General features: G+C 45.5%; 1 protein-coding gene across 8 annotated transcripts in view; it reads right to left on the bottom strand.

Moving 5' to 3' along the window:
• Positions 1-881: 881 nt before the first annotated feature.
• The window catches only part of PHACTR4 (phosphatase and actin regulator 4), a 633,103-nt gene continuing 606,160 nt past the window's right edge, over positions 882-27,824 (bottom strand). For all 8 annotated transcript variants that reach the window (XM_086957584.1, XM_086957577.1, XM_086957583.1 and 5 more), the window contains one exon: positions 882-5,517. In XM_086957584.1, coding sequence (XP_086813710.1) covers positions 5,502-5,517 — 16 coding nt within the window. In that variant the 3' untranslated portion in view covers positions 882-5,501. The remainder of the gene's footprint in view (positions 5,518-27,824) is intronic.

Here is a 27,824-nt window from a genome sequence, read left to right on the forward strand (position 1 = left end):
GTTTTAGGGGTGAAAAATGAATACACATTGCAATCCTCCGACTTATGGGTTCCTGGAAGGCACAACATGCACTTGGAACTGCCATTGTTTACAGTAACATTTCCGCTTCAGGTTGGACAAAACTTGGAGAACGTTCTAATAATGCAAAATGAGATCAGAGAGCCTAGAGAGAACACCATTCTCAAACATTTTACGGGTCAGAGACCCATCTAGATAAAACCTGATCTCATATTGGCATTGATCATCCGCCACTGGGATATCTCCTTTAATTTTGCAGTCGGCTTCTCCCATCTTCTTTCTCGGTTTTGTAGTAATACTCTTCTCTCGCAACTGTAAACCCAACAGTGGGGAGAAATAATCTAAAATGTAAGTCTCGTACAAAGGTACTGAGGGTTTATGGTTGATGTAATTATAAATGAATTGGCACCCACCTTCCCCTATGCTGATGCCCAAAAGTAAAAAACCTTCATAGACTGAAAACACTTCCCGATCTAGCCACTACATGGCAGAATAGTGCACGACATGTGAATCTAGAACAGATTTCACACTGCAAAATTATCAGTTTCATGCATTTGCAGGAATTAGTTGCTTTTTTGGTTGCTTCTTGGCTACTTCCTGTGCCCTACACTTCCCCATAGCGGATCTCAAGCTAAAACCTTCTGTCACCTTCAGTCACTTGCTTGGTACAGAGCTTTCATGATCAGATGGTTAGGGTCCTACTACGCACATATCGGAATAAATAAGTAGAAATGATTCACAAGATAAATCTAATAGTTCCTGGAATCTAATCCTAGTTATTGAAAACCTGGATGAGAAAGCATCCACAGCTGATAATGCAGTAAAATTGAACTCTGGACATACACAAACTAATGAAGCACACATTGTTTTTAAAAAAATCCTAAAATACGTTTATTTAATAATTAATCTTAGCAGATAGGAAATCAGATATACAATACAATGATTTTTCTGATGTCAGGGATTCTGTACAGCAGTGAGACTTTAAGAATGCCATCAATTGTACAACTTTGAGTGCAAGAAAAGGAAAAACTGCGAAAAATACAAAAAGAAAATGTTTTCTCTTGTCCTGATGATTGGTTTGAAAATGCCCATGTGAAGATGTGAAGTCTCAATGTCAGAGGATTGAAATAGTGACGTGGAAGCAATCAATCGCCATGTTATCACTTATGGAACACATCATTAAAAAAGGGTAAGGGACAAACATGTGGGCAACCCAGTGAGCAGACAATAGAGACTGAAACAGCTGCATCCTGGATAAATAGATGCTCCATTACCATGTCGTGGGGACATTTTCTAATGAGGTGGAAATGATAGGGGAGACTGTCTCCAGGTGAGGGGGGGCGGGGGGGGGGGGGGGAGACTTGAGGGACGTTTGCTCCAAACAAATATAGGGATGTCAAAATGGGTGGTTCAGCCAAAAAGTTAGGTGTTAAATATAAAATGCCCTTTGCTTATGCTCATATACACAGACAGAAACACACAGCAACCTGCGTTCCCGAGACTATTTAAGCCTTAAGGGCCAGGCAAGGTCCATTCTGAAGAGCCTCAGAAGTTGACTTGCATGGTTTTTAAAGTTCAACTGTGTGTCCTTAAGTGTTAAAAAAAACACACATAGCAAGCATGAAAAGTACTTTGTGTTTTCCCCATGGGAAAGGTCAAGAGACTATATGGATGGAATGTTCTATGGGAGACCATCAGTCAACAGCACTGGCGTGGACTCTAGGCCATCCATGGAAGACAGAGTGCAAGACCTGGGACAGATGTTTCCCAGTTATAAATGTTCAGACTTGGCAAGTAATCAGAGGCAAATTTAGAGAATTCAGGTCAATGCAGAGTCAGGCTATTACAAGGCAATGCGGTGACATAAGACCTAACAGTCAAAAAGAAGACCGAAGAAAATAGTAAAAATCATTAAGAGCATGGCCAAAATGAATGGGTGCTTAGCAACCAGTCTGGCATCAAGCTTGGTTCAATAACAAAGGCACGTTCATTGCCAACTTGGAGAACTGACCTCCCTTAATAGTCCGGGCTTCCAAGTACCTTGGAATTTACACAGGCCAATTCCCACACTTAAAGAGACAGAGAAATTAACATTTCAAGGAAATCTCTGTCAAGGGTAATTCGTGGGAGTGGACAGACCACAGCAAAACAACCTGAAAACACTTATTTAGCCCGAGGGCGCAGTAGGAATCTGGAATTTAATAATTAAACACACCTAACCCCACTGAGGATGTGTGATTTCCTCCGTACTGTGTCTCTATGCTCAGAAAGGGGCCCCACAGATACTTTCTCATCAAGAGAACGCACATCAGAACAGCACGAGAAGCTAAAGTGACCGCACCCTATCTCCACTACTGTTCGGAAACTGAAAGAAGACCTTACAGTGTATATTTTGCATTTTTAAAGAAAATATTTCAAGAATGAGTTAGACTTCTAGTTTTTAACCCAAATCGGATATGTAAAGAAAGTGCCACATGAATTTTGAAGGGTATAGTACGAAACCTTAAAGACAGTGCTTCATTTACATCTTCACACGGTGGCAGAAGTGTGGTGCATGGAAATTCGCCCCGCCGAGACCAAAATGTGCTAATTTAGAAACACTCAAGCCTGACAGACCACAAACAACAATGATATCTATACAGAATGGCGTCAGACCAATTTAGGCTGCCATCTCAGAGGTGAAAGCTGCGATTCTGCAGTGGTCAAGTAAGATCTTTTACTCATCAACCCACTAAACTAACCAGATTTTCCTTGTCTGACATGCTTGTACATGCTTCTGAAACTGTGTAAAACAGTCACCACAAAGAATGCCACATGGTGAGTCTGTCGTCTGGAACCTATTTAGGGCCAGTATGTCCTTAATGAGCAAAGCATGCCAGCACAATAAACTCTCTAAGAAGCAAACATTTTGGGAGAATACTGCAGGAAGCTAGGCTCTTGATCCTTTATCTTCTGGAGCAAAATATTGTATTGCAGCTGAACTAAAAAATGGCAATGGTTTTACTAAGCAATCCAAGCAAATAGTGCCCAACATAAGAGAAGGGCAGTTTACCTTTCTGTAATTGTAAGGCAGATGTAAATGCATGATGTAATACTAGAAACTTCTAGAAATTGCTCATTACTGGAATAGTCTCCTCATAACTGAGGAAACTCCACGGTGCTACATGACTTGAATACTGCTATAGGCAAAGAACAGTCCTGGAAATATTGGTTACAGGTGAGTCCCGGAAACTGGCTACTGGCACAGAACAATCCGGCAAAGCACCTAATCATTGAAGACGTCCATTGCCATAGGAAAGTCCTGAATACCATCTGCTATGTAAAGACTCATGGAAATGCTCCTCTGCCACAAGACACTCATGGAGACACCCCACTATTATTGAGGACTTTTGAATACCCTCCATGCACCAGAGGCACATGGAAACCCTTCACTGCCTTAAGGGGTCTAGGAAACCCTACATTCATTCACATGAGACTCATCGAGACACTGCTGTCGTTGGATAGCTCCAGAAATCCTTCAGACCGAAAAGCTTCCTAAAAACTGTTGCCTATAACAGTATTGTCCTGGAATCCTTACACGGCCAATACAGACTCATGTAAACGTTGTAATGGCACCTGGAAGTCAAACCCTTCACTGAGAAAGGAGCCCTGTATAAATTCCACACCCAGAAGGAAGAAATGGACTAGGAAAAAAGAGGGTTGTGAGCATTGTGCACATGGGAATTCGAAACTTTCAGCCTTCAAGTCAACTCCTCCACGTCCCCCATAGTATCCTAACATCTTTGATATGCGATGCTCATATTTTTGATCCATGGAAGGCGCTTGTAATGTGCAAGGAATACAGGAGAGAGAGAGGAGAGTGGGTGGAAGCTCAGATTAAAAGATTTAAAAATCAAACTAAAATCAGCAGCATCTTTGCAGGAGGAATACTCCTATTACCCCTTGTCCTCTACAGACACGTCCTCCCTCCCTCCACCCACAAACAAAAAAAGAAACATTTTCTACTCCTTAGTCAGTACAGCCATGGTCCTCCGATTTAAACCAAATAAGAAAATAAAGGCACAGTTTTCCTAGTTTCTTATCTTGTTAGTCAGAAGTACCCTCATTAAAATGTCCTTCCTTTTCCTTCACCAAAATCATGAGTTACTTACTCAAGTAACATTTCATCTTTCAACAGGAAGAGATCCTTTGGGAAACAGCTGAAGGATCAGCACATTTTGAACAGCTCATGATATTCTTTTAAATTCATCATTGTTACAGCACTTACATCCTCTGCCCAGATAAGAGCAGCTGTGTTTATTGATGCCTGGTCACATTATATTCCACCATTGTTTGTGAATTTGCTTAAGCTCCAGATTGGTGGGATATGCAACTGATCTTCATGAAGCCTAGTAAAACTCACTAACACAACTCTCCCCCTGTTCCTCCAAACCAGAACAGAGTTTTGCCTGGCAGTGGACTTGCTTCAGCAGTTTGCAATAGCTCATCTGTTCTGATGGGTGCTAAAAAAAAAGCACATGCCTGCTAGTTAAGGAGAGCAGGTCACATGAGGGGAAGAGATTGGTGGGGGCATGGGGATTCTAGAGGTTTAAGAACTAGTACAGTAACATCTGTATATTCCACCCCTTGTATACTTCTCATTGAGTAAAGAAAAATGTCTCCCTGATACATTTTTATGATTACTCCCACCAAAGAGCATTTGCAAAAATATTTGCACATAGTGTACGGGGCTTGGCCTGGGAAGGTTACAGCATGCGGCTGGGAAAGAAGAACACACAACATTTCCAGACCTATTCCCATTACCATGTGGTTAGGATATATTAACTTTGGCCACGACAGGCCACTTCCAGCTCCAGCTCTACATGACCAATAGGGAGCCCTATAAAGTCATTAAAAGGAAAAGGAGTTGATCTCTCGAAGGAAGTCAATGCAGCACTCAGTAGTGATTCACAATCTTACTAGAAGTACATTTAGGAAGGTGGGTGCAGTTCAATCAAACCCTTTACATTTACGACCAGTTATTCAGCTGAAAGGCAATTTCCAGGGGCCAGTCTTTCCAGTGCATGTCCCCCTTGAACGCCATTTATGAAGTTGTGATCCCATATCCACTGGATTGTGAAGCGTAGAGCTTCCTTCTCTCGAGCCAAGGTGCTTCCTTCTCTGCTGTCAACAGTTTAGTGCACTGTAGAGCTGGAGGAGAGTTTGATGGCTGTAGAGTGCGAATGTAGGAGCCAGGTTAGATCTCTGAGTACAGCAGGCGGGTAATGAACCTGTGAGGTAATGTCGTTTTCTGCCCATGGTAGAAAGGCATACAGCATGGCTGGGGGAATTGTTGAGTATCCTGCTGGGAGGTTGAACCCTCCCCCTTCCATGATGCAGAGCAGCCCAATGGGCATAAGTGAGGCTCTGTGCTTCTCAATGGTTGACTACTTATGAACCAATGGATGCGACTAGTGCTGGCTTTCACCTCGCTCAGACTCAGATCAGGGCCGATGGAACCTAAGAAGGAGCAAAAAAAAATATTTTTTTTTAGTACAAGTAATTCCCTGGGAAAACAAAAGTTATATTTGTATGAACTCCTGATGACTCTACAGTGCATGGAATTTCCATGGATGAATCTATAACACAGCACTGAAAATGGGCTCGAGATCATGTACAGCAAGCAATAAAGCTCTTTCACCTGCATCACACAGCTGGGAAGTGTTGGTTCTTTTTAGCTTTACCAACCAAAAGGAGATAACTGCCAACGTTACAGGGGAATGGTTAGTCATGTTGATGTAAGAGGCACTGGTGACAAAGTTTAATGGAGTTAATGCATTAAGTATAGGAGCCCATAAGGCTACTTTACAGAGGTCATTGGTAGAGACGGATCTCAAATGCCAAGGATGTTAGTTGGGTCAATGTAAACTGTGTACAAACAGACCTGTAAAGGGAAACCCTAATTAATACTTCTTATTTAATTTTAGGCTTTTGTTAGGCACAAATATTTCAAGGTCTCTGTGTAGTGGTAGAAGCAAAATTAAGAGCTGAACTAGATCTTAGGAAAGTAAGTGAACTGAAGCATACGTTGTAAACAACTAGAGCCCTAATGCTTCTTTATATGACATCAGTCCCATTATATTGCATTAGACCCCTTATTAGTCGATTTGCAGGCTACTTTACAGTAAGGAAAACGTAATTACCTGTAAGGATCGGTTATCAGCCAGCAGTGCTGTAAAATTACATGCTAACCACACTGCTGTCACCTTGAGTTGGCTCTTTGAAGAAACGTTTCGGTTTCAAGGTGACTTGCGATACCTCCCGGGAACACACAATAGACCAGGACACAAATTCACCTTTGATAGTTTCACATTCTGACATAGACACTAGTACCACCATGTTAGATGTGGGACATTTCGGAGATATATTGGAGGATAAAAGTACATCATGACTAAGCCATTGGGGAGCTTACATCCAATGATTTATAAATGGGCACCATTTCACCACTGGGAGCCATTGTTAAGTTTCTCAACACTGATTTCATGTGATGTAAAGTGTCAGCAGCATTTAATAAAATGCAGTACTACTCAGAACCACCTACCAGAAGTTTCCTGACTATCTTTTTTTATAAGAATAAACAGTAACTGATTTTTCTAATCATGAAAAATGTGTTTCATGCTTTGTAACTCGAACCATGAAGTGAGTGCTGCATAGATTTGAGACACTGGCATTTGTAAGCCTCTCTTTTTGCAACTTTCAAGACATCACTGTCTATATTTAGTTGGGAGTCTTTTTCGTGTTGCAAGCCCTTGATGATCCTAGAACAGATTACTGTTCACCGACGGTTTGTAATTATTGTTATGGGGTCTAAAGGTAGATTCCGATTTTCTTAGAGACCTGTGTATCATCACAATATATGCAATGCCATACATCTGTGGCTCTCAGATGTCACACAGTGGGCAGAATAATATTTTAATAAAACTAGGATATGTATCCCAGTGCACACATCACTGGGGCATAGGATGTTTCAATAATCTGAATGCTTCTAAAGATTGTTTATTCAGGAGCTGCCGAATACCAACAGGCAAAATGTTGGTCAACGCTGTAAAAAAGAAAAGAAGAATCTAGGCAGACCAGAGTGTCAAACGTAGCAGAGGGCAACCAAAACTCTTCAGCATATATTACAAGCTATATATTACAAGCTGAACATCTCTTACACACCTTAAAATGCCAGCTATGCCCATCATGATAAGACTGGCAATACCTTTGAATTGAAAAATTACCAAAATCAGGGAGCCCATCATCAATGCCCTTGACCTACAGTTAACCTTCACCCTGTTAAGAACCTTGAAAACCACTGATGTTTTAAACCAAGCCATCAAAACAAAAGCATCTAATGCGATTCACACCATATGTTCGTCAAATCTTCTTCCTATTGTGGCTCACATAAATGATTTTATGAATGCATCTATCCTCTCAAGATGTTCCCAAACCACTGAAACATACCATCATCACTCTCTTGTGAAAATAAACAGCTGCTGATGTGGGAATACTGGGCAATTATAAACCTATCTCTAACCTCCCGTTCTTCAGAAGCGATTAGAACTCAGACTACGATTAATATTAATCTAGATTCTGACCTGAAAGGACCACCAAAACTACACTCGGCAATATGAAAAACAAGCTTTTCCTCTACCTGCATAGAGACTGCCCTGATTCTCCTTAACTTGTTTGCAGCCTACAGTAATGCTGATCACACGGCAGGCGTACCTTGCTACCAAAGATGGCAGACGTATAGGTATACATCTCTGCCAGAATCTCCACAATCTGTAATAATACCGACAGAGACAGCATCTTGTTTGTCAATCCTCCATGAAGGTAGGGATGCTGTGATCCTGAAAGTCCCAGCTTTACTGACTAAAATGAGACCGGACACAAAGCCTCCTCTGAAATGTAGCAGCAATTAAGATGGCGGTCGGGCTGCTATGCCCAACTGGTTTATTGCCATGGTGTAGCTCAGTTGATGCATTGGCCTGCTTGCTTGTGCCTAGAGATCGTCAGCATGTGAATGAGCCTGGGGTGATCAACTTGAAGTTAAAGGCTCTGACCTACTTATGACAAAGTGGATGGTGGCGGGGAAGAAGCGACAGTCTTGCCTAGCTGCCTGAACTTCGGGGAGCAGGCGCCTGTGCAACACAGAGGGGCTGGAGCAGAAGGATGCTCTCGGATTTGCCTTGCTACAAAGCATGGGTTGAGATGGACCGCAGTAAAAGGAGGGAACTGTGGCTCAGAGAGGTAGGTCACTTAGGCCTGGTAGGGGCCCCTGGAGACAGTGTACGCAGGAGAGTGCAGGGCAGGGGTGATAAAAAGGCCCCAAAAGGGACTATACTAGGTCCACATTTGAATGCCATATTTATTGATCTCTTCAGTGACTCGGGATTATTTGTCCAGCATTGAGACTCGAGCTGTGCTGGGAACCAATGCAGCATGGGTGGAGGGGCAAGGTAGAAGCCTCCCAACAGTCATTGCCGGTAATAACACATGCCCTGCCAGCAGTAATTCCGGAAACAAAGGAAATAAAGGGTATTGTTTTGGGAGCTGCCTGGTATAAAATGAACACCTCACAGAAGGTGTCTTTAGGTCCCCTGAGTCAGCTCAGGCATGTTTCAATCCAGGGTTCCACCTATTGCAGATGCTAGTACACTGAGGCATTCCAAAGGGGCTCAGTTGGGAGAAACCATGGAAAAAAGACAATGTGACACCAGTCCCCAAGCAGAGATGGAACGATAGTCCAAAGCAATACATACGGGTGGTGGTGCTGCTGCTCCTCCAGAGGCACCTCACGCACCAAGCACAAACAAAATGCCCACGCTGATGAAAACGATCTTGCAAACCATAAAAAGACACCAAGGCATCATTAGATGGAAAAATTGAGGAAATCCCTGTTGACGTGTCCACTCTTGCGATATGAGTCGTAAGACATTTTAGAGGGTTTATAGAAACAGAAACATGTAAATATACAGAAGACAGGATGCAGACTAGTATGCGTTGAGTTGAGTAGACCGAAGGAAGAGATCAGAAAAATAACATACAGATTTTAAGTATTCCAAAGGATGTGGAAGGGCAGACCATGGAACAGTTTCTCTACCTCAAAACTTGAATCCTAGAAGAAAAATTCGCTCAGTGTTTTGTTGCGAGCCAGGTCCTATTTACTAACGCCTTCCTCCACTGAGGTGCATTGCTGAACAACTTAATTACAACAAAAGACCTATTATTTTGAGACAAACACACCAGAAACAGCACTATTCGACAACTGGAAAGAAATGCGTTACTTACCTGTAACTGCAGTTATCCAGTGTTGGTATCTTTCCTAGATTCACATGCCTGAATCATTCCCAGTCGTCGGGATGGGAGTCCCCGGTACATAAATAAAGTAATGTCACATAGACATATATACATAGTAATGGGCCAGAGGCCTCTCATTAGTAACATATCCATGTCCTTTTGTGAAAAGGACCAAACTTTGGCTAAGAGCCAATCAGCTATCACCACCCTCTGGAACCTTCCTGGAAGGAGCTCTAGTCTCTCAGATTTTCGTAAGCACAGTTCTAAGTAGGTATATTACTGAGAGAACTAAAGTGAGCCCTTCCAGGGGAGGCGGGTGGGTTGCATGTGAATCTATGAAAGATACCAACACTAGATAACTGCAGTTACAGGTAAGTAACGTATTCCTGATCCAGTATTAGGGTATCTTTCATAGATTCACATGCCTGAATCAGAGTAGCAAGCAATGATAAGCACATTTCGAAAGGTACCACATAAAAGATCAATAGATAGTAACATATCACATGTGAAATGCAAAAGGTACCAAAAGGCAATATGAGAGAGAAATGTGCGAGAATACAGTAGGAAGGTGGGATGAAAAAGAAGGCTCACCTCTAGTGAAATAGATGACGGAGCACTGCTTGTCCCACTGCTGCATCTTTCATAAGTTCAGTATCCAAGCAGTAGTGCCTGGTGAATGTATGCGGCATCTTCCATGTCGCCGCTCTGCAGATGTCAGTAATGGGCACTCCAGCAAAGAGCGCCATGGAGGTTGAGATTGCTCTAGTGGAATGAGCACGAACCTTGAAATGCAGAGGATGTCCTGCCTGCTGATGACAAAGGTAATAGCTGCAGAGATCCAGCGTGAAATACTCTGCTTAGTCAATGGAAGACCTTTCCTAGGTCTACTAAAAGCAACGAAGAGCTGGTTAGATTTTCAAAAGGTCTTTGTTCTGTGAATGTAGAATTTAAGACAGCTTTTGAGATTGAGGGAGTGGAGAGTCCTCTCTGCTGCAGATTGTGGATTCGGAAAGAAAGAGCGCAGGACTATAGGCTCATTAAGATGAGTCAGATGGGACCTTTGGAATACATTTAGGATTAGTCCTTAGAATCACCCTGTCGTGGTTGAATTGGAGGAAAGGGTCTTGAATTGAAAATGCTTGGAGCTCACTCACTCGTCCCGTCTCGGTAAGAGCAAGTAGAAGTGCCGTTTTCCAGGAAAGATACTTAATATCAGCTTTGTGTATCGGCTCAAAGGGATGTTTCATCAGTTGAGCAAGCACAATGTTAAGCTGCCAGGTAGGAGGCAACGCCTTTACCAGAGGGAACGTTCTGAACAAGCCTTTAAGAAATTGTTTTATGAGTCTACTGGACCAGAGGGAAGGACCTGCAGAGGAAAGTCTGAAGCGAGATATTGGGGCCAGGTGAACTTTAATTGAAGCATGAGCAAGACCCGAGTTTGCCAGATGTAGAAGATAAGGCAAAATCTGTGCAGGAGATGAAGAAAGAGGGTGCACCTTTTTTGATTTGCACCAGATGAAGAATCTCTTCCATTTCAGGAAATATGTTCTGTTGGTACTGTCAGCTCGAGCCCGGGCCAGAACAGCTCTGCAATCTGGTGGGATGTCTAAGCCCTGGAATTCTCTGAACTCAGGAGCCAAGCCGATAATTTGATAGATGCTGGATCCGGATGCTGGACTTGCCGTTGGTTCATTGTGAGGAGAGAGGTGAACGGCTTCAATGGGATCGGTGGTTCCAGCAACAGGAGATGAAGCTCCGTGAACCAGTGCTGGCGCGGCCAAGCTGGAGCTATGAAGATAAGGGTACAATGTTCCACCTTCAGCTTCCGGAGGACCCTGGGTATCAGGGGAAATGGAGGAAATGCGTACGCAAAGGCGTTGAACCATGCGATCGAAAATGCATTCCCTAGAGACCCCCTTTGGAGACGCCAGCTTGCGCAATGTTGGCATTTGGCGTTCTGTCTGGTTGCGAAAAGGTCCAGGTGATACGTGCCCCATTGGGAGAAGACGTGACTGAGAAGCTGCTGATCCAATTCCCATTTGTGGCAAACGGAGCGCTGTCTTCTCAGTGAGTATGCAAGGACATTGTCAATACCTGGGACGTATTCCGCACAAAGGGAAATGTTGTGAAAAAGCAACCAGTTCCAGATTCTCTGTGATTCGTGAGACAACGTCAGAGAACGGGTCCCCCCTTGTTTGTTTATATAGTGCATTGTCGTTATATTGTCCGTTCGCACAATCACTGGGGAATTTTTGATCAGAGGAAGGAATGCTCGAAGGGCCAGGTAAAATTCTCGCAAATTGAGGAGGTTAATGTGCAGCTTTCGCTCGGAAGGGGACCACCGACCGCTGATCCTGAGTTCCTGGAGGAACGCTCCCCAACCTTCCAGGGACGCATCTGTTACGATATGCAGAGAAACTGGAAGCAAGAAAGGCGAGCCTCGCAAAAGGTTCTGAGGGCAAATCCACCACTATAGAGCTTTGACCATGGGAGGAGTCACGCGGATGACATCGTCGAACGATCCCATACACTGGATCCATTGAGTTGACAGCGCTTCCTGAAGAGGGCGCATGTGAAGGCGACAGTGCGGAACCAACAGGATGCAAGAAGACATCATCCCAAGCAGAGACTTGAAGTGGCGCACCGTGAGGGTCCTTTTGGATTGTATGCGGGCCGCTAAAAACATCAGCTTGTTTTGTCGCTCCTGTGATGGAAAAGCTTTCTTCTGGGCTGCATCGAGGACAGCGCCCAGGAAAGTGAGATATTGGGAAGGTTGAAGGACGGATTTGTCCTGATTGAGAGTGAGGCCCAAGTCGTCGAAAAGCTGAAGACCGGCGTTGGAGGACGTGATCACGCCTGCAAGAGAATGGGCCTTGACAAGCCAGTCGTCTAAGTACGGGAAGACTTGGTGATGTTGTTGCCGGAGGTACGCGGCCACCGGAGACAGGCATTCTGTGAAAAAGCGTGGCACCGATTTCAGGCAGAAGGGCAACACCCGAAATTGGTAGTGTCGGCCCGCCACAGCGAACCTGAGGATTTGTTTTATGATTCGGGTGGATTGGTACGTGAAAATAGAAGTCTTGAAGGTCTAGAGACACCATGTAGCCGTCCGTGTTGAGGAGTTGTAGCACCTCCTGAATAGACACCATGCAAAATGATTGTTTCTTGAGATAATCTTTAGGTTTCTTAAATCCAATATAGGTCTCCATTTTTTCTCCTTTTTCCGGACTAGGAAAAACCGGGAATAGAACCCCCTTGCCCTGTTGGCCAACAGGGACTCTTTCTATAGCTCCTTTCCGGAGCATTAGTGAGAGCTCCAAAAGCAGACAATGTAAATTTTTGTGTAGCATCGGACGAGGAGGGATTTCTATGAACTGCAGAGAGTGTCCGAACTGAACTAGTTGAAGGACCCATCGATCCGTAGTGATCTTCCTCCAATTGTATAGGAAAGACGAGACTCTTCCTCCAATCTTGCATGGCACAGAATAAGTGGAGACCTGTGGCAGAGAGAAGTCATTGTCACTGTCTTCCTCCTTTACCACAAAAGGAAGACTTCGTGTAAGACGACTGTTGCTGCTGTTGTCGCTGTTGGTATAGTGGCCGATATTGCTGATTTGATGAGTAAGATGAACGCTAACCTTGAAAATCTCCTCTCGTAGAAGACTGTCCTCTCCCTCTTGAGCCACGAAAAGGAGTACTCTTGAACTGGAGGGTACCCAACGCCCTCGCAGTATCTGTATCCTTTTGAATTCCTTGAAGCGCCTCATCTATGTGAGCGCCGAAAAGAAGCTGGCCGTCGTAAGGCATGTCAAGCACCTTAGTCTGCAACTCCGGACGGAAAGCAGTACCCGTCAGCCAACCCTGGCGTCACAACACCGCAGCCCCAGGCAGTTGGCGAAAACCCGTAGATGCGATATCCATCGCACAATCGATGATTTCTGAGGCCAAGCGTTCACCTTCCAAAAGAATTTTCTTAGCCTCTTCCTTCTCTTGATCTGGTAAAGATCCCAAATATGGGGCAGTATCAGCCCACATTTAACGGTTATAACGCCCTAATAGTGCCAAAGAGTTGGAAGCGCGCACTGTTAATGCGGACATAGAAGAGAAACGCTTCCCAATATTATCTAATCTTCTTCCGCCTTTATCCGGAGGAGCAGTCAGCGTTACAGAGGGATTTTTAGATTTCCGCTGCGCTGCCTGTGTGATGACTGAGTCTCTTTTGGGGTGGCCAGTCAGGTAAGCTGGAGCAGTGTCCGGAGCCCTATATTTCTTGTCCAGTCTAGGCAGCACTGTGGGCAAGGAAGAAGGGTTTTGCATGATCTTAACTTCCTGGTCACAAATCAAATCGATGTTAAGGATGGACCTAACAGACTTTTTGATTTGTTCCTTAAAGTCATAAAGGAAGCAGTCCTGTTGATGAGTTGTCATAGGAATTTTGAAACGCAGAGCTGCTCTTTCAAGAATGTTATGGAAACCCCCAATATCCTCAGGGGGAGAATCAGCCTGAGTAAGCACAGGAGATGCCGGACAGGGAATAACATAATTGTCCCATTCATCATGTTTCGATTGTGAATCACGAAGTTCCCCTTCTTCATGTTGTTGTTCCTCCTCTTCATCATCTGAGGACGGCGGAGGCTGTGAAGTGGCAGGGTCAGGCTGAGGTATCAGAAGCAAAGGCCGAGGCCCTGGAGGTGGAGGAATGCAAAAACAACAGTTGATGGACAGAATGCAGAACAAGGTCATACATTCACCCCAGTACAGAGATCTGGGCCTAAATCCATCGTTTTTTCGCACTCCACACCACCCCAGTTCAAACATGGCCATATGCAAATCAGCCTGGACCCTGTGCCTCATGGGGACAGTCCAGCCCGAACTGCCAAGCCATGTCTTTCCTGGACCGGAATCAAGCATCCTAGGACCAGTTTCTGGCTATCAGCAGTCTTCAGCCAGGATAGCTTGACTCCAGGGGTGTGGAGAGCAAGGGACTCACGTCTGAGCATACCCATCAAACTCGGGAGGACAAATGCAAAAACAACAGTTGATGGAAGAATGCAGAACAATGTCATACATTCACCCCAGTACAGAGATCTGGGCCTAAATCCATTGTTTTTTTGCACTCCACACCACCCCAGTTCAGACATGGCCATATGCAAATCAGCCTTGACCCTGTGCCTCATGGGGACAGTCCAGCCCGAACTGCCAAGCCATGTCTTTCCTGGACCTGAATCAAGAATCCTAGGACCGGTTTCTGGCTATCAGCAGTCTTCAGCCAGGATAGCTTGACTCCAGTGGTGTGGAGAGCAAGGGACTCACGTCTGAGCATACCCATCCCACTCGGGATGACTAATGCAAAAACAACAGTTGATGGACAGAATGCAGAACAATGTCATACATTCACCCCAGTACAGAGATCTGGGTCTAAATCCATCGTTTTTTGCACTCCACACCAGCGGAGAAACCACTGGAGGTGGTGGAGGCGTAGCCGAAGATGGGAACCTCTGTTTGTAATCAGAAATCAAGAACTGAAGGTCAGTGACCAAAGACGCTGGCAGAAAAACCATAGGTTGGAGGCTGGTAGTCTTCATGGTAATCCACCTGCTCTTCCTGCTCTTGTTCTTCATAATCTGAGCTCTCGTGATATTTGACATTCAGTTCAGATGGACTGGTAGCCGTCCTGAACATAGAGCCATCATCAGAGTCGTCCTCGTCTAGGAGATGCGCAGGCTGAAAAGCCTGGACTCTGCTTGGAGAAGTCAAGGCCGGTGTCAGCGTGCGTTTAGTAATTTTAAGATGAACATAAGCACTTTGTAAGGTAGGTTCAGTTGCCGTCTACGGGGTGGTAGTCGACGGTGGGACGTCGACGGCTGATCCAGATGGTACCGTCGACGATGACGTCGATGGTTGCGGCGTCGACGGTGATTTCATCGTCGATGGTTTCGTCAACGTTGTCGTCGTCTACGACTGTCTCGCGACGGTGATGTCTTAGACGTCGATGGAGCCTTCGTCGACGTCAAAGTCTTCATCGACGTAGGTGTGCTCGTCGACGGCGATTTAAGAGACGTCGACGATTTCTTTATTTTAATCGTCGACGAAATGGACCTACCGATCGAGGATGAGGAAGTTGTAGATGTCGACGTGGACATTGAAGAAGACGCCAAAGAAGTGGAGATGGTAGTCGTTCACGTAGTAACAGGTAAAGCTGACGAAGTTGTGAAAGGTTTCTTGAAGGTTGAAGTAGAGCCCTGAAGAGAAACCTTCACAGGCAAGACCTTAGAATGAACCTCCGAAGACTTTTTATGCGTCTTCTTTTGAGGTGGCTCTGATGAAGGACCTGGGGATGCCACTCTAGCTCTCTTAGGAGAGGAATGTGAACTCCTGAAGGAACATTCACTCTCACCAGAAGAAACGGCTTGGTCTTTGTCTTTCAACCTCTGCAGCCAGATCAAAAGGCGTCCCTCTCTGTCCTTGAAGGTCTTAGTTGAAAAGGTACGGCATACCTTGCAGTCTTTTGAAGAGTGGTCCGGGTAGAGGCAATAGAGAAGATCCTTGTGCTGGTCATCCACATGAAGTCTCTTTTTACCACATGAAGCACAGGACCTAAAAAGTCCTTTTTTTTTTAGGAGTATCAGCCATGGCAAATGGAAAACTCCACACAGGAGAAGATAATTTGAAGAGAAAAGTACTGGAGATCCAGAAACTAAGGAAAGTTGAGCAGAGACTCCCTGGCTAAGAGACTCCCTTAGCCAGACGTGCGGTAGAAAATCCGAGGGACTAGAGCTCCTTCCAGGAAGGTTCCAGAGGGTGGTGATAGCAGATTGGCTATTTGCCAAAGTTTGGTCCTTTTTACAAAAGGACATGGATATGTTACTAATGAGGCCTCTAGCCCATTACTATGTATATATGTCTATGTGACATTACTTTATTTATGTACCGGGGACTCCCATCCCGACGAAGGGGAATGATTCAGGCATGTGAATCTATGAAAGATACCCTAATACTGGATAAATAATGAATCTCCCACAGATGCTTGGTACAGCACCAGCTGCAATCTTATGGCAGTCAAACAAAAAAATAAAAGACTTATTTTTAGTACTGCTGTTTCTGGTAGGTAATCGAACCACAGACTTGTCACCTTTAGAATATTTCTCAGGAGCCAGACTAGATTCTGAACTTTTCAAAGTAGTGCCTCCACGCACCTCTGTGCAGGCTTTGTTCTACCCCAGACATGACTGAGCAGAGCAACTGCCACCCTTGTGCTGACGCCAGTCTCTTGCTGGACACTTTCTGCACCCTCTGAAGCAGAACACAAAACATTTGTCTGTACCAGTGAGCAGGCCTCTAACTTGGGACCTTTTTATATTGTAAAACCAGCCCATTCCAAAGAACAGGATTGTGGGAATGCAGTGAGGAATCCGCAGTTATAGTACCTACCAGAGAGAGCGTTGCTGAAGGAATTAACTTGCTTTCCTGATGGATACCTCTAATCACAGATTCCTCACTTTTAGAATAGGTACCAAAGTCGCACCTCCCGAAGGTTTAGAGTCTGTGGAGTGGATTCAGAAAATCTTGCAAGACTAAATGGGAGAAATGCCCTTCTCATCGGACCCGTTGGTCAAAGCAGTAGTGCTTCGTGAAACAGTGCACCGAAGCCCATATCGTGGCCTGACAGAAGTTGAGGACAGGCCCTCTGTATGCTAATTCAGTAGTGGCGGCCTTTATAAAATAGGCTCTCAAACCTTCCAGAGGCTGCTTTTTAGCCAATGCATTGCAGATCTTAATGCACAGGATTATCCACCTCAACAGAGTCCTTTTCTGCATAGCCTTTCCTTTCTTCGCTCCAGGAAACCCTACAAAAAGTGTTCAACTAATGGTTTTTGGTATGATTGATGTGGAAGCTTAAGCTTTTTTGCGGTCCAACCGATGGAGCCTCTCCTCCTTTTGTGAAAGGTGAGGCGGGCGAAGAATGCTGGCTAAGTGATGGCTTGACCAACATGGAAAGGAGTAATGACTTTCGGTAAGAAGATTTCCAAAGTCCTCATCACCAATTTCTCTGGAAAAAGGTGGTGTAGGGCTGATGAACTCATAGAGTAAGGAGTTCACTTATGCAACGAGCTGCAGTTTTCACAATGATGAAGGCTGCCTTTTTTTTTTTTAACATAAAAGTTTATTAAAGAGAAAAGCAGAGTCAGTAAATCAGTCACAGGCAATATGATACATTTGATTCAAGATACAAATTAAGCAAAAAATAAACCAGCGTACAATTCGTACTATGGATTCGGTCAAACTATGGCTAGCTCAGTCACAATCAAGACGATACAGTGAAGTCAAAGTACAACGTAGACAGAAGAATAGATTAGCGTACAATTCCTCCAATGGGTCCATCTCGGACCATGGCCAGCTCCGTAGTTGGAGATTCACAGAGTTCACCTCGGTACTTATTCCAGTGTCCCCACTTCTTGTCCCACTTCTTGGGGCAGCCTCTTATTTTGTACACCGTCTTCTCAGCAATCATACAACGGTCCATCTCAGCCATCCAACCCACCAGTAGCGGCCTCTCCCGGGAGCCCCATTTCATCGCAATGGAGCGTTTAGCTAACAGAAAACCCAACGCCGCTCACCGCAGTTCCAGTTTATTCAGGTCCGTGGCCCCCCATATATTGAGAAGACATTCTGTGGGTGACGGTAGGAGTGGCTTACCCAGAGAGCTGCTCATTTTACAGGTCGCGCCACCCCAGAAGTGTTGCATCGCTGGGCACTCCCATATGATGTGATAAAAGGTGCCAGGTAGGATGCAGCCGCGCAAACACAATGTGTCAGGGCGTCTACCAATTTTGGCCAGTGTAGGAGCGGACATGTAAGCTCTGTGTAAAACCTTCAGTTGGATTAATCTGAACCTATGGCAGATAGCCGATTCCCTAGGGGACATTAGGGCCGCCTGCCAGTCCTCGTCATCTAAGGGATCCAGGTCTCCCTCCCATTTGTTCCGCAGGGACTGGAAGGGATCGGGGAGGTTGTTACAAAGCTTGCGGTAAGTGTAGGAGATAGCTTTCGCAGGGAGGGGTTCCGATAACAGTCTATCCTCCAGGGGGGAAGTCTCAGGTATAGATGTGAGGTCTGGGATGGCGGCGAGGATGGCGTGTTTGATTTGCAGATAACGGAAGGATTCTGTCAAAGCAAGGGAGTATTTGGCTTGGAGATCTGTAAACGTCAGTAGCTTACCCCTACGAACAAGGTCTCCCACCGTGGAAATCCCTATTATGTCCCACTTGTCGAATCCCTGAAGGAAACAGGAAACCCAAGCCTTTTGACGACCATAGGGGTGTTGCCTCAGTGAGTTTATCGGACCATCCTAGACTCTTGTTGGCCCTATGCCAGATTGTGACCGTGTGTGCCATGAGTCCAAGATATCTGTTACGGACGGGTTTGCTATATAGGGCCCCCAAGTAGCCCTCTCGTCCAGTCTGACATCTGTCAAGGAGGAAGGCCGGATTCAGAGGTGAACCATGAATCCAGTGATTGACAGCCACCAATTGCGACGCCCAGCAGTAGAGACGGAGATTAGGTAGGTCTATGCCTCCGTCGTACCAGCCTTGGAAGAGTTTGCGTAGGGCGTACGGGCTGCCATCCCACAACAGAAGACGGAGTTCACTCTCAATCGTGCTAAAATAGGAGTCCGGGACCATAAAGGGACAGTTTTGCAGAGCGTACAGGAAACGCGGAAGCGCCACATTTTAAACAGGGCCGCCCTGCCGGGGCGAGAAAGTGGGAGGGACCGCCAGTGGGCCACGTCGCTATGCAATCTGCGCAGGGGACCCAAGAGGTTGCGATCATGGAACACCTTGGGATCTGGCGTCACAAATACCAAGGTATTTAAACCCGTCAAGAGCCACTGTAATGGAAAACCCCCAGGGAAGACGGGGCGGGGGCCTTGTAACATGTATAACGTCGATTTAAACCAGTTGATCGAGTAGCCCGAATATTTCCCAAAATTAATAAGAACATGGAATAAACTATTAATCGAGGACAGGGGGGAAGCCACATAGACCAGGATGTCATCGGCATAGAGGGAGATTTTGTCTGTTATCTCTTCGTTCCATTGGAGGCCTCTGATGGAGACGTCCGCGCGGACCCATTGAGCTAGGCGTTCGAGGGTGAGGGCGAACAATAACGGGGAAAAGGGGCAACTCTGTCGGGTTCCCCTATGGAGGCGAAATTGTCGGGACGTGTGGTTGTTAACCCGGACTAGGCCTAGTAGGTCTGTGTACAGGAGCCGCACCCAGCTAATGAAGTTGGGCCCGAAGCCAAAGTGAAGCAGGACCTCGAAGAGATAGGGCCATTCGATCGAGTCGAATGCCATCGTGGCATAGAGGGATAAAATGGCAGCGTCTTAAGCAGACAAAACAAACACCTCACAGTATTTCCAGCATTGAGATCACTAAAGCTTTAGAATGCACTACACTAAATAAAGCCCTAGGATTGGATAAGGTGCCTAGTGATCTTTTTAAGTCTTAAAGAGATGTTTAGTGCCCTTATTTTCCGCTGTTCTTTAGTGCTACATTTAACAGTGCATCTATGCCTCCCACTCGGGTGGGGGTGGAGATCATCCCATTTTTAAAAAGGGTTCTAGGTCCCTACCCCTTTTTATTTATTTTACTTTATTTATTGGCATTTGTAGAAGAAAAATCAAACAATGATGCATCACAATAAAAGAACAGGGAACAGTGGTAGGGGAGGGGATATGGCGAAAAAGGAAAACTGAGAAATTTCATGTGGCATTTACATCAACTGTATTACCTAGAGCATATCAGGTGTCAGCTGTACACTGCATATTGAGCTAGCATTTCCAAGTAATTATCATAAAGGCCATTCTAATACCTAGGATGAGTTGCACAGAGATCCTGACTAGTTACGTTTTTCCTACGTTATATAGCGCTAGACTATGTCATCTAACAACTGGCCTGTGTTAATCTTTTGCCCATAGACAGGTATGGGGATGTAGAGTTGTATTTGCTGTGTTCGGTTTCCAGGAGGAGAGGGGCGGGGGTTGGCTTTGCTAGGGCATTGGTTCCCAGAATTGGGCCAACTGCTCCTGACAGTATGTCACGCCCTTTAGCCTTTAGGCAACCTTGGATACACTCCTCCTCCCCCAGTGTTTAGCGAGTTGCCTGTTAGCTAGTAATAGTAGCATAGCTGCTAGGCGGCATGAGGGCGCAGGTACACCCTTAATGTAGCCAAGGAGGCTAATTAACTAATATTTATTTATTTTACTTATTTATTTTTAAGACTTATAAAGTGCGCAAATACCCGTGGGTGTCCCGGCGCTGAGGACCGAATAGGGAGAAAGGGATCGCATGTCACATTATTTGGTGATTAGTGGAGTGCATCTCTCACCAGTAGTCTAGTATCTAGTGGAATTCGCTGGCCAAGTGTAGGAATGTTGCTAATGGTGTTCAGCATCTTTCACATTGTGCCTCCTCGTTAAGGCCCATTCGTTTCATCTGCAGGGGAGTGCGGCAGAGTCCATGCAAAAATGTAAAATGTATGATGCACAGTCTGTAGTTGGGGGGACAGTGCCTCAGACTGCATGCGGCAATAGGACCATTATTACATGGTGAAGGGAGGGGGGGGGGGTCTGTGTCTAGTTGCCACTAGGCTAGCACCTATGGGGCGCATATTGGTGTTTTGTCCTGTGTCCCTGCGTATAATCTAGTGACAAGTTTACAATGGGAGATGTGTGTGAGCACGTCCTCTAGAGTGTGTAGCGTTGGTGGGGGTGTGGAGAAAGTAGTGTGATTTGCGCGACACGTAGCTCGTATTTGGGTGTAGAGGAGCATGTCCATCACGGTGGAATTGGGAGTATCAGCCAGCGTGGGTACAGCTAAGAATTGGCCATTTGTGTATAAATCAGGGTATGTGTAAAGGGGTCTGCTGTGGTCCAGAGTGTGCATTCCCTCCTCCATTTGTGCCGGCAAAGCGGGATTACGCATGGTAGGGACAGAGGGAGCACGTAAGCAGTCCATGGAAGCTCGTCTTCACAGTCCATCCCAGGCCCATCTCACAAAATTCACAATGTCCGCAGACGTCTGACAGCATCTATAGGGTTGATATGGAGCTGTGGGTAATGGCGTGTGTGAGGTTAGATCTGCCTCAACAGCAGTATGCTGCTGAAATTTTACTGGGTATAACCAAATATTTACCTATTGGACTTGGGTACACAATATATAGAGTGTCAGATCTGAGGTACTTAGGCCTCCTTGGGGAAAGGGTAGTGTGAGGACTTCCCCATGCTATTCTAGGTTGCTTTCCCGTCCAAGGTAAAGAAATCAGATTTGGATTTTAGTTGGTTAAAAAAATGTTGCTTGAGTGGAATCGGTATGTTGATGAAGAGGTAGATAAATTTAGGCAGCACACTCATCTTGGCAATGGCCAGTAGACCAGTGAGTGAGAGGGGTGAGTTGATTCCAGATCAGGATTCTCTCCTACAGCCACGGGATTACCCTGCTGTAATTGGTCTGCCATAATTCACCAATGTTTCGACTCAGTCATACACCTAAATATCACAGGGGTTCAGTTACTCATTGCAGGTCGAATTCAGGTATAAACTGTCTAGTACTGTCAGTTAGGGGGAAGAGGATTTATCGTTATGCCAGAAAGGCCCCAAATTTGATGACCTCCCTGATGACAAAGTCTAAATTTTCTTGGGGCTTCCTTACATATAAATCAATGTCATCCGCATACATTGAAACTAGGATAACTCGTTTGTGGAATCAGATTCCTGGTGTGCATGGTGCCGACATAGTTTCGCTGCTAGAGGCGCTATGGCGAAAAGGAGTGGAGACATGGGGCATCCCTGCCTTGTGAAACTGGAAATGAGTCTTATAGTAGGCCATTGACTCGTATTCTGGCTATGGGGGTGGTGTATAGAAGTTTAATAAGGTTTAAAAAATGTGTGCTTAGCCCTATGTGTTGGAGTAGTTGGAATAGATATGGCCAATCTATGGATTCAAATTACTTGGTGATGTCGAGCAGGGTTGCCACTGCTGCCACGCTTGGATCTGTCACATGCATGATGGCAAAGAAGGTACGAAGATTACGTGCGGTAGATCAATCTGGCGCAAAGCCTGACAGATCCGGTCGTATTATGTCCGGGAGAATCAGTTGGGAATGTTTTACCAAGATTTTGTTATCGAAGTTGAACAAGGATAGTGGTCTAAAGGAGTCACACGAAGTGGCCGATTTGCCAGGCTTTAAGATGTTGACAATGACCGCCTCACGCAGTGATTGCGGTAATTCCCCGGTTTCCATAGAGGACTGGTACATGTCCAGATGATGAGTGATTAGTGTAGTAGCAAATTCATTATAGAAGAATGTGGTAAGCCGGTCTGGGGCCTCATTCTTGGGGAAGTCATGAATTACATGTAGGACTCCTCCCTCTGTGAATGGAGAGTCTAAATATTGACGGTACACGTCATCAAGCCATAATGAATGTACAGAGTCCAGATTTTTTTTATTTGGTCCTGGGGAATATGAGATTCAGTTTGTACTGCTCAGAGCAGTAAGCGGTCATGTAGTGCAAGATATCAGTGGATCTAGTGTGGTGTGACTCGTGTTCATCCAACAATTCATCAATATGAACAATAGTTACTTACCTGTAATCTGTGGTTCTCCAGTATTGGTGTCTTTCATAGATTCACATGCCTGAATCATTCCCCGTCGTCGGAGTAGGAGTCCCACGGTATATAAAAAAGCAGTAAAATGTCATTTGTACATAGCAAACAACAGTCATACCCAACCAGGAAGTAAAGTAGCCCCAGCTACAGTAGAAAAACCTTCCACATTAGTGACTATCCAGGTCATTATGTATAGACCAAACTGCAGCCAATCAGGCCACAGCTCCCACCAGAATACTCTCCCCAGAGACCCAGGCTCTCAGATTTTGTAGCACCGGAGTGTACCTGAGTATAATATAATATATATCCATAGCCTGAGTGAGACTCTGAGGGGAGGTGGGTGGGTGCATGTGAATCTATGAAAGACACCAATACTGGAGAACCACAGATTACAGGTAAGTAACTATTGTTCTTCTCCAGTATTCGGGGTGTCTTTCATAGATTCACATGCCTGAATCAGAGTAGTTAGCAGTAATACAATACATCGCTCTTGGACGCCAAGCTATACAGTTTTCATGCATGAACATAATGTAATGCAATAACATATTAAAGCGTCAAAAGAGCAAGAGGAGGTGGGAGAGATCATCAGAGGCTCACCTTATTGAAAAAGATTACGCAGGACTGCTCTTCCCACCGAGGCATCGGTATCACTTGAAGAATCCAGACAGTAATGCCTCGTGAATGTGTGCCTGCTGGACCATGTTGCAGCTCTGCAGATCTGCAGGAGAGGCACACCAGCAAACAACGCAGTCGAAGAAGAGACTGCTCTCGTAGAATGAGCTCTAGGTAAAGTCTGTAAGGGTTTACCTGCTTGTTGATGGCAGAGCCCTATAGTTGACGAGACCCACCTAGCAATAGTCTGTTTCGTCACTGCACAGCCTTGTCTCGGTCTGCCATGCGCTACGAACAGCTGATCCGTCTTCCTGATAGCGGCTGTCCTTGAGAGATAAAACTTAAGACATCGCTTGATATCTAAAGAGTGTAAGGTCCGCTCAGCTGGCGACTGCGGATTCGGAAAAAATGTCGTAAGTATCACTGGTTCATTCAAATGAAAATCCGATGGTACCTTGGACATGTACTTCGGGTTGGTGCGGAGTATGACCGAGTCATTAGTGAACTGCAAGAAAGGTGGTTTAGTCGTGAATGCCTGCATGTCACTAACCCTTCTGGCTGATGTTAACGCCAGCAGTAATGCGACTTTCCAAGTGATGAACTTCAGATCAACTTTATGGATCGGCTCAAAGGGATGGCGCATGAGTTGAGCCAGTACTATATTCAAATGCCATGATGGAGGTGGCTGACGTATTGGAGGAAACATACGAAATAAACCCTTAAAGAATTGTTGGATTATTCTTGAGGAATATAGAGAAGTCGTACCATCTTGACGATATCGGGATATAGCCGCTAGAAACACCTTAAGTGTTGAGTGCGCTAAACCTGCTTTAGCCAACTGCAAAAAGAAGGGTAAGATCTCCTCCGGTTCAGCATACATGGGATGTAAATTCCTAGTTTGGCACCAAACACAAAAACGCTTACATTTAAGCTTGTAAGTTTTGTTCGTTGAAGGTGCTCTAGCATTGGCTAGGACTTCTTGACAGTCCTGTGGAATGTTTAAATGTGCAAACTCATGGTGTTGAGGAGCCAAGCCGATAATTTCAGAGAATGAGGGTCCGGATGATACACTCTGCCTTCTTGAATTGTCAGAAGATTCGGAATTTGAGGCAGTTGGACTGGTTCGCGTTCTGAGAGAAGAAGAAGCTGTGTGAACCAATATTGTCGTGGCCACCGTGGAGCAATCAAAATTATTCGACACGGTTGTCTTCTCATTTTCTTGATGACCTTGAAAATTAATGGAATTGGTGGGAAGGCGTAGGCAAATATCCTCTCCCAATTCAGTGACAGCGCATCCCCGCAAGATTCTCTGTGGGGAATCCAACTCGCAAACTGTGTACATTTCTTGTTCTGATATGTTGCGAATAGGTCTAGATCGGGCTGACCCCATCTCTGGAAGATCCGATCCAGCGCTGGTTGATGCAATTCCCATTCGTGAGTGCTGCTCTTGGATCTGCTCAGGGTGTCTGCTAGCACATTGGCTACCCCTGGGACGTGCACCGCTGACAAGTTGATGTTGTGATCCAGAGCCCAATTCCAGATCTCTTGAGCCTGCTTGGACAACCGGGCTGATCTTGTGCCCCCCTGCTTGTTCAGGTAATGCATGCTCGTTGTGTTGTCTGTTCGAATCAACACTGTCGAGCCTTCTAGCAGTGCTTGAAAAGATTTCATGGCGAGGAAAATGGCTCTTAATTCCAATAAATTGATGTCCCATGTCTTTTGCTGTTTGTCCCATTTGCCACTGATCGTCATCCCTTGAAGGTGAGCGCCCCAACCTTCTAGAGAGGCATCCGTGGTCACGATGAATCTGGGGACTTCTGCGAGGAAAGCACAACCCACTTGCAGGTTGTGTTTTTGGTTCCACCACAGGATTGCGTTCTTCATTCGAGGCGTTAAGGTGATGATATCCTCGAAGGAAACTGATATCTGCAGCCATTGACGACCGAGTTCCTCCTGCAAGGGTCTCATTCTCAGACGACAGTTTGGAGTGAGAGGGATGCACGATGAGATCACCCCCAGGAAAGATTTGAATTTTCTAACAGAAACGCACTCTTTTCTGAGGAGTGCAGTCGCCATCCTTTGAATCTTTTCCTGTCTTTCGCTTGATATGAAGACCTGAGCGAGGTTAGAATCCAGCGTTGCTCCTAGGAAAGACTTCCTTTGTGATGGTTCCAGATCTGATTTCTCGTAATTCACTGAAAACCCTAGGCTGTGGAGCAAGCAAAGGCATCTCTGGACATGGTTGCTTGTTGTGGCGTAGGAATTGGCCTTGATAAGGCAGTCGTCCAGATATGGGTATATCTGAATACCCTGTAGTCTCAAGTGGGCCGCTACAGGTGCCAACATCTTTGTGAATACCCTCGGGGCTGAACGTAGTCCAAACGGAAGCACCCTGAACTGGAAGTCCCTGCCAGCCACTCTGAACCTTAGGAACTTCCTGTGCCTGGGGAAAATGGGTACGTGGAAGTAAGCGTCCTGAAGGTCGAGTGTTGCCATGTGGTCCCCTTCTGTCAGAAACTGGAGGATCTCTTGGAGTGTTAACATTCTGAACGTTAACTTTTTGATGTATTTGTTGAGGGCACGCAGATCGAGGATGGGGCGCCATTCCCCCGATTTCTTGCGTATCAAGAAAAAACGAGAGTAAAAACCTTTCCCTCTCTGATGTTGGGGTACTCTCTCGATTGCCCCTTTTCGAATCATTGTATTGATTTGGATGAACAGCTCTTTGAGATGTGCTGGGGGCGGTCCTTTTGGGGGCGAATTTGGTGGGGTTTTTACAAATTCCAGTATGTGGCCCTTGGAAACCACATCCAGGACCCATCTGTCTGTGGTAATTTCTGACCATTTTGAGCAATGTAGGGATATTCTTCCTCCAATTTGTGACTGGCTGGGACGAAGTGGTGGCAGGCTGCGTTCTTCACTTCTTTGCAGTGTTGTCTCTGCCCCGATAAGTTGTTTTTCCTCGGGCTGTGAATAATTATTTCGCCTTTGGCCATAAGATTGTTGCCTATATGGCTGGAATCTCTGGTTACTTTGGGTATTCGTATATGAACGTTGCTGGTAATATCCGTCTCTATTTGTGAAATTACCTCTTCCTCTTGCACCACGAAAGGAAGATTTCCGGTACTGTAGAGTACCCAACGATCGTGCAGTTTCTGTATCTTTCTTGATGGCTTGTAAAGCCTCATCCACATGCGAGCCGAATAGGTACTCGCCATCATAAGCCATATTCAACACCTTGGCTTGCACCTCCTTCCTGAAGGATGTAGATTTCACCCATCCCTCTCTTCTAAGGACTGCAGCTCCTGCCAACTGTCTGAATCCTGTAGCTGCTACGTCTACTGCAGCATCGATGATTTCCGACGAAGCGCACTCTCCTTCCTGCAGAATTTTAGTGGCTTCGGTCCAGTCCGGTTCAGGCAGTTTCTGAATGTAAGGCGATATGTCTGACCACATCTGCCTATCATACCTGCCGAGAATTGCCAGCGAATTAGCAGCCCTAACTGTGGTCGCTGCAATGGTCGATACCTTCTTCCCAATGGTATCGAGCCGCCTCCCATCTCTGTCAGTAGGAGTGGAGATCTGAGATGACGGGTTCTTTGCTCTCTTTTGAGCTGCTTGCGCAATGACGGACTCCGTCTTGGCCTGACCAATCAGGCAGGCAGGCGAAGAAGTAGGTGCCCTGTACTTTTTATCAGCTCGTGGTAAAACCGCTGGTAAAGAGTTTGGTGTGGCCATGATCTTCAGACCTTCTTTCCAAATAAAGTCTATAATGGGAATAGACCAACTTTGCCTCTGCGACAAACTTTTAAAATTGTACAGGAAGCATTCGCCCTGTTTAGTCTCCATAGTAATGAGAAATCTTTTAGTTGCTTTGTCCATAATCCTATGGAAATTCGCAATATCCACCGGTGGTGACTCAGCTTTTGGTTGTTCATCTGGAGAAGGTGTGTCGGCTTGATAATCTTCATACTCCGACGAATCCGAATTATCCAATTCCCCTTCCTCATGAGTTTCTTCATCAGTATTCTCACCCTCCATTTGGTGGTAGGACAACGGTGTTGATGGTCGGGCATGTTCCATTCCTTCAGTCATTGTATCTATTGGTGTCGAGAATACTCGAGGCCGTGGAGAAGTGATTTGTGATTCGCCTGATTCCGAAGGCGAAAAACGGCGATAATAATCGCTAAGCATGTACTG

The sequence above is a fragment of the Lissotriton vulgaris genome, chromosome 2_1 (genome assembly GCF_964263255.1).
Source record: "Lissotriton vulgaris chromosome 2_1, aLisVul1.2, whole genome shotgun sequence".
NCBI classification, from domain to species: domain Eukaryota; kingdom Metazoa; phylum Chordata; class Amphibia; order Caudata; family Salamandridae; genus Lissotriton; species Lissotriton vulgaris.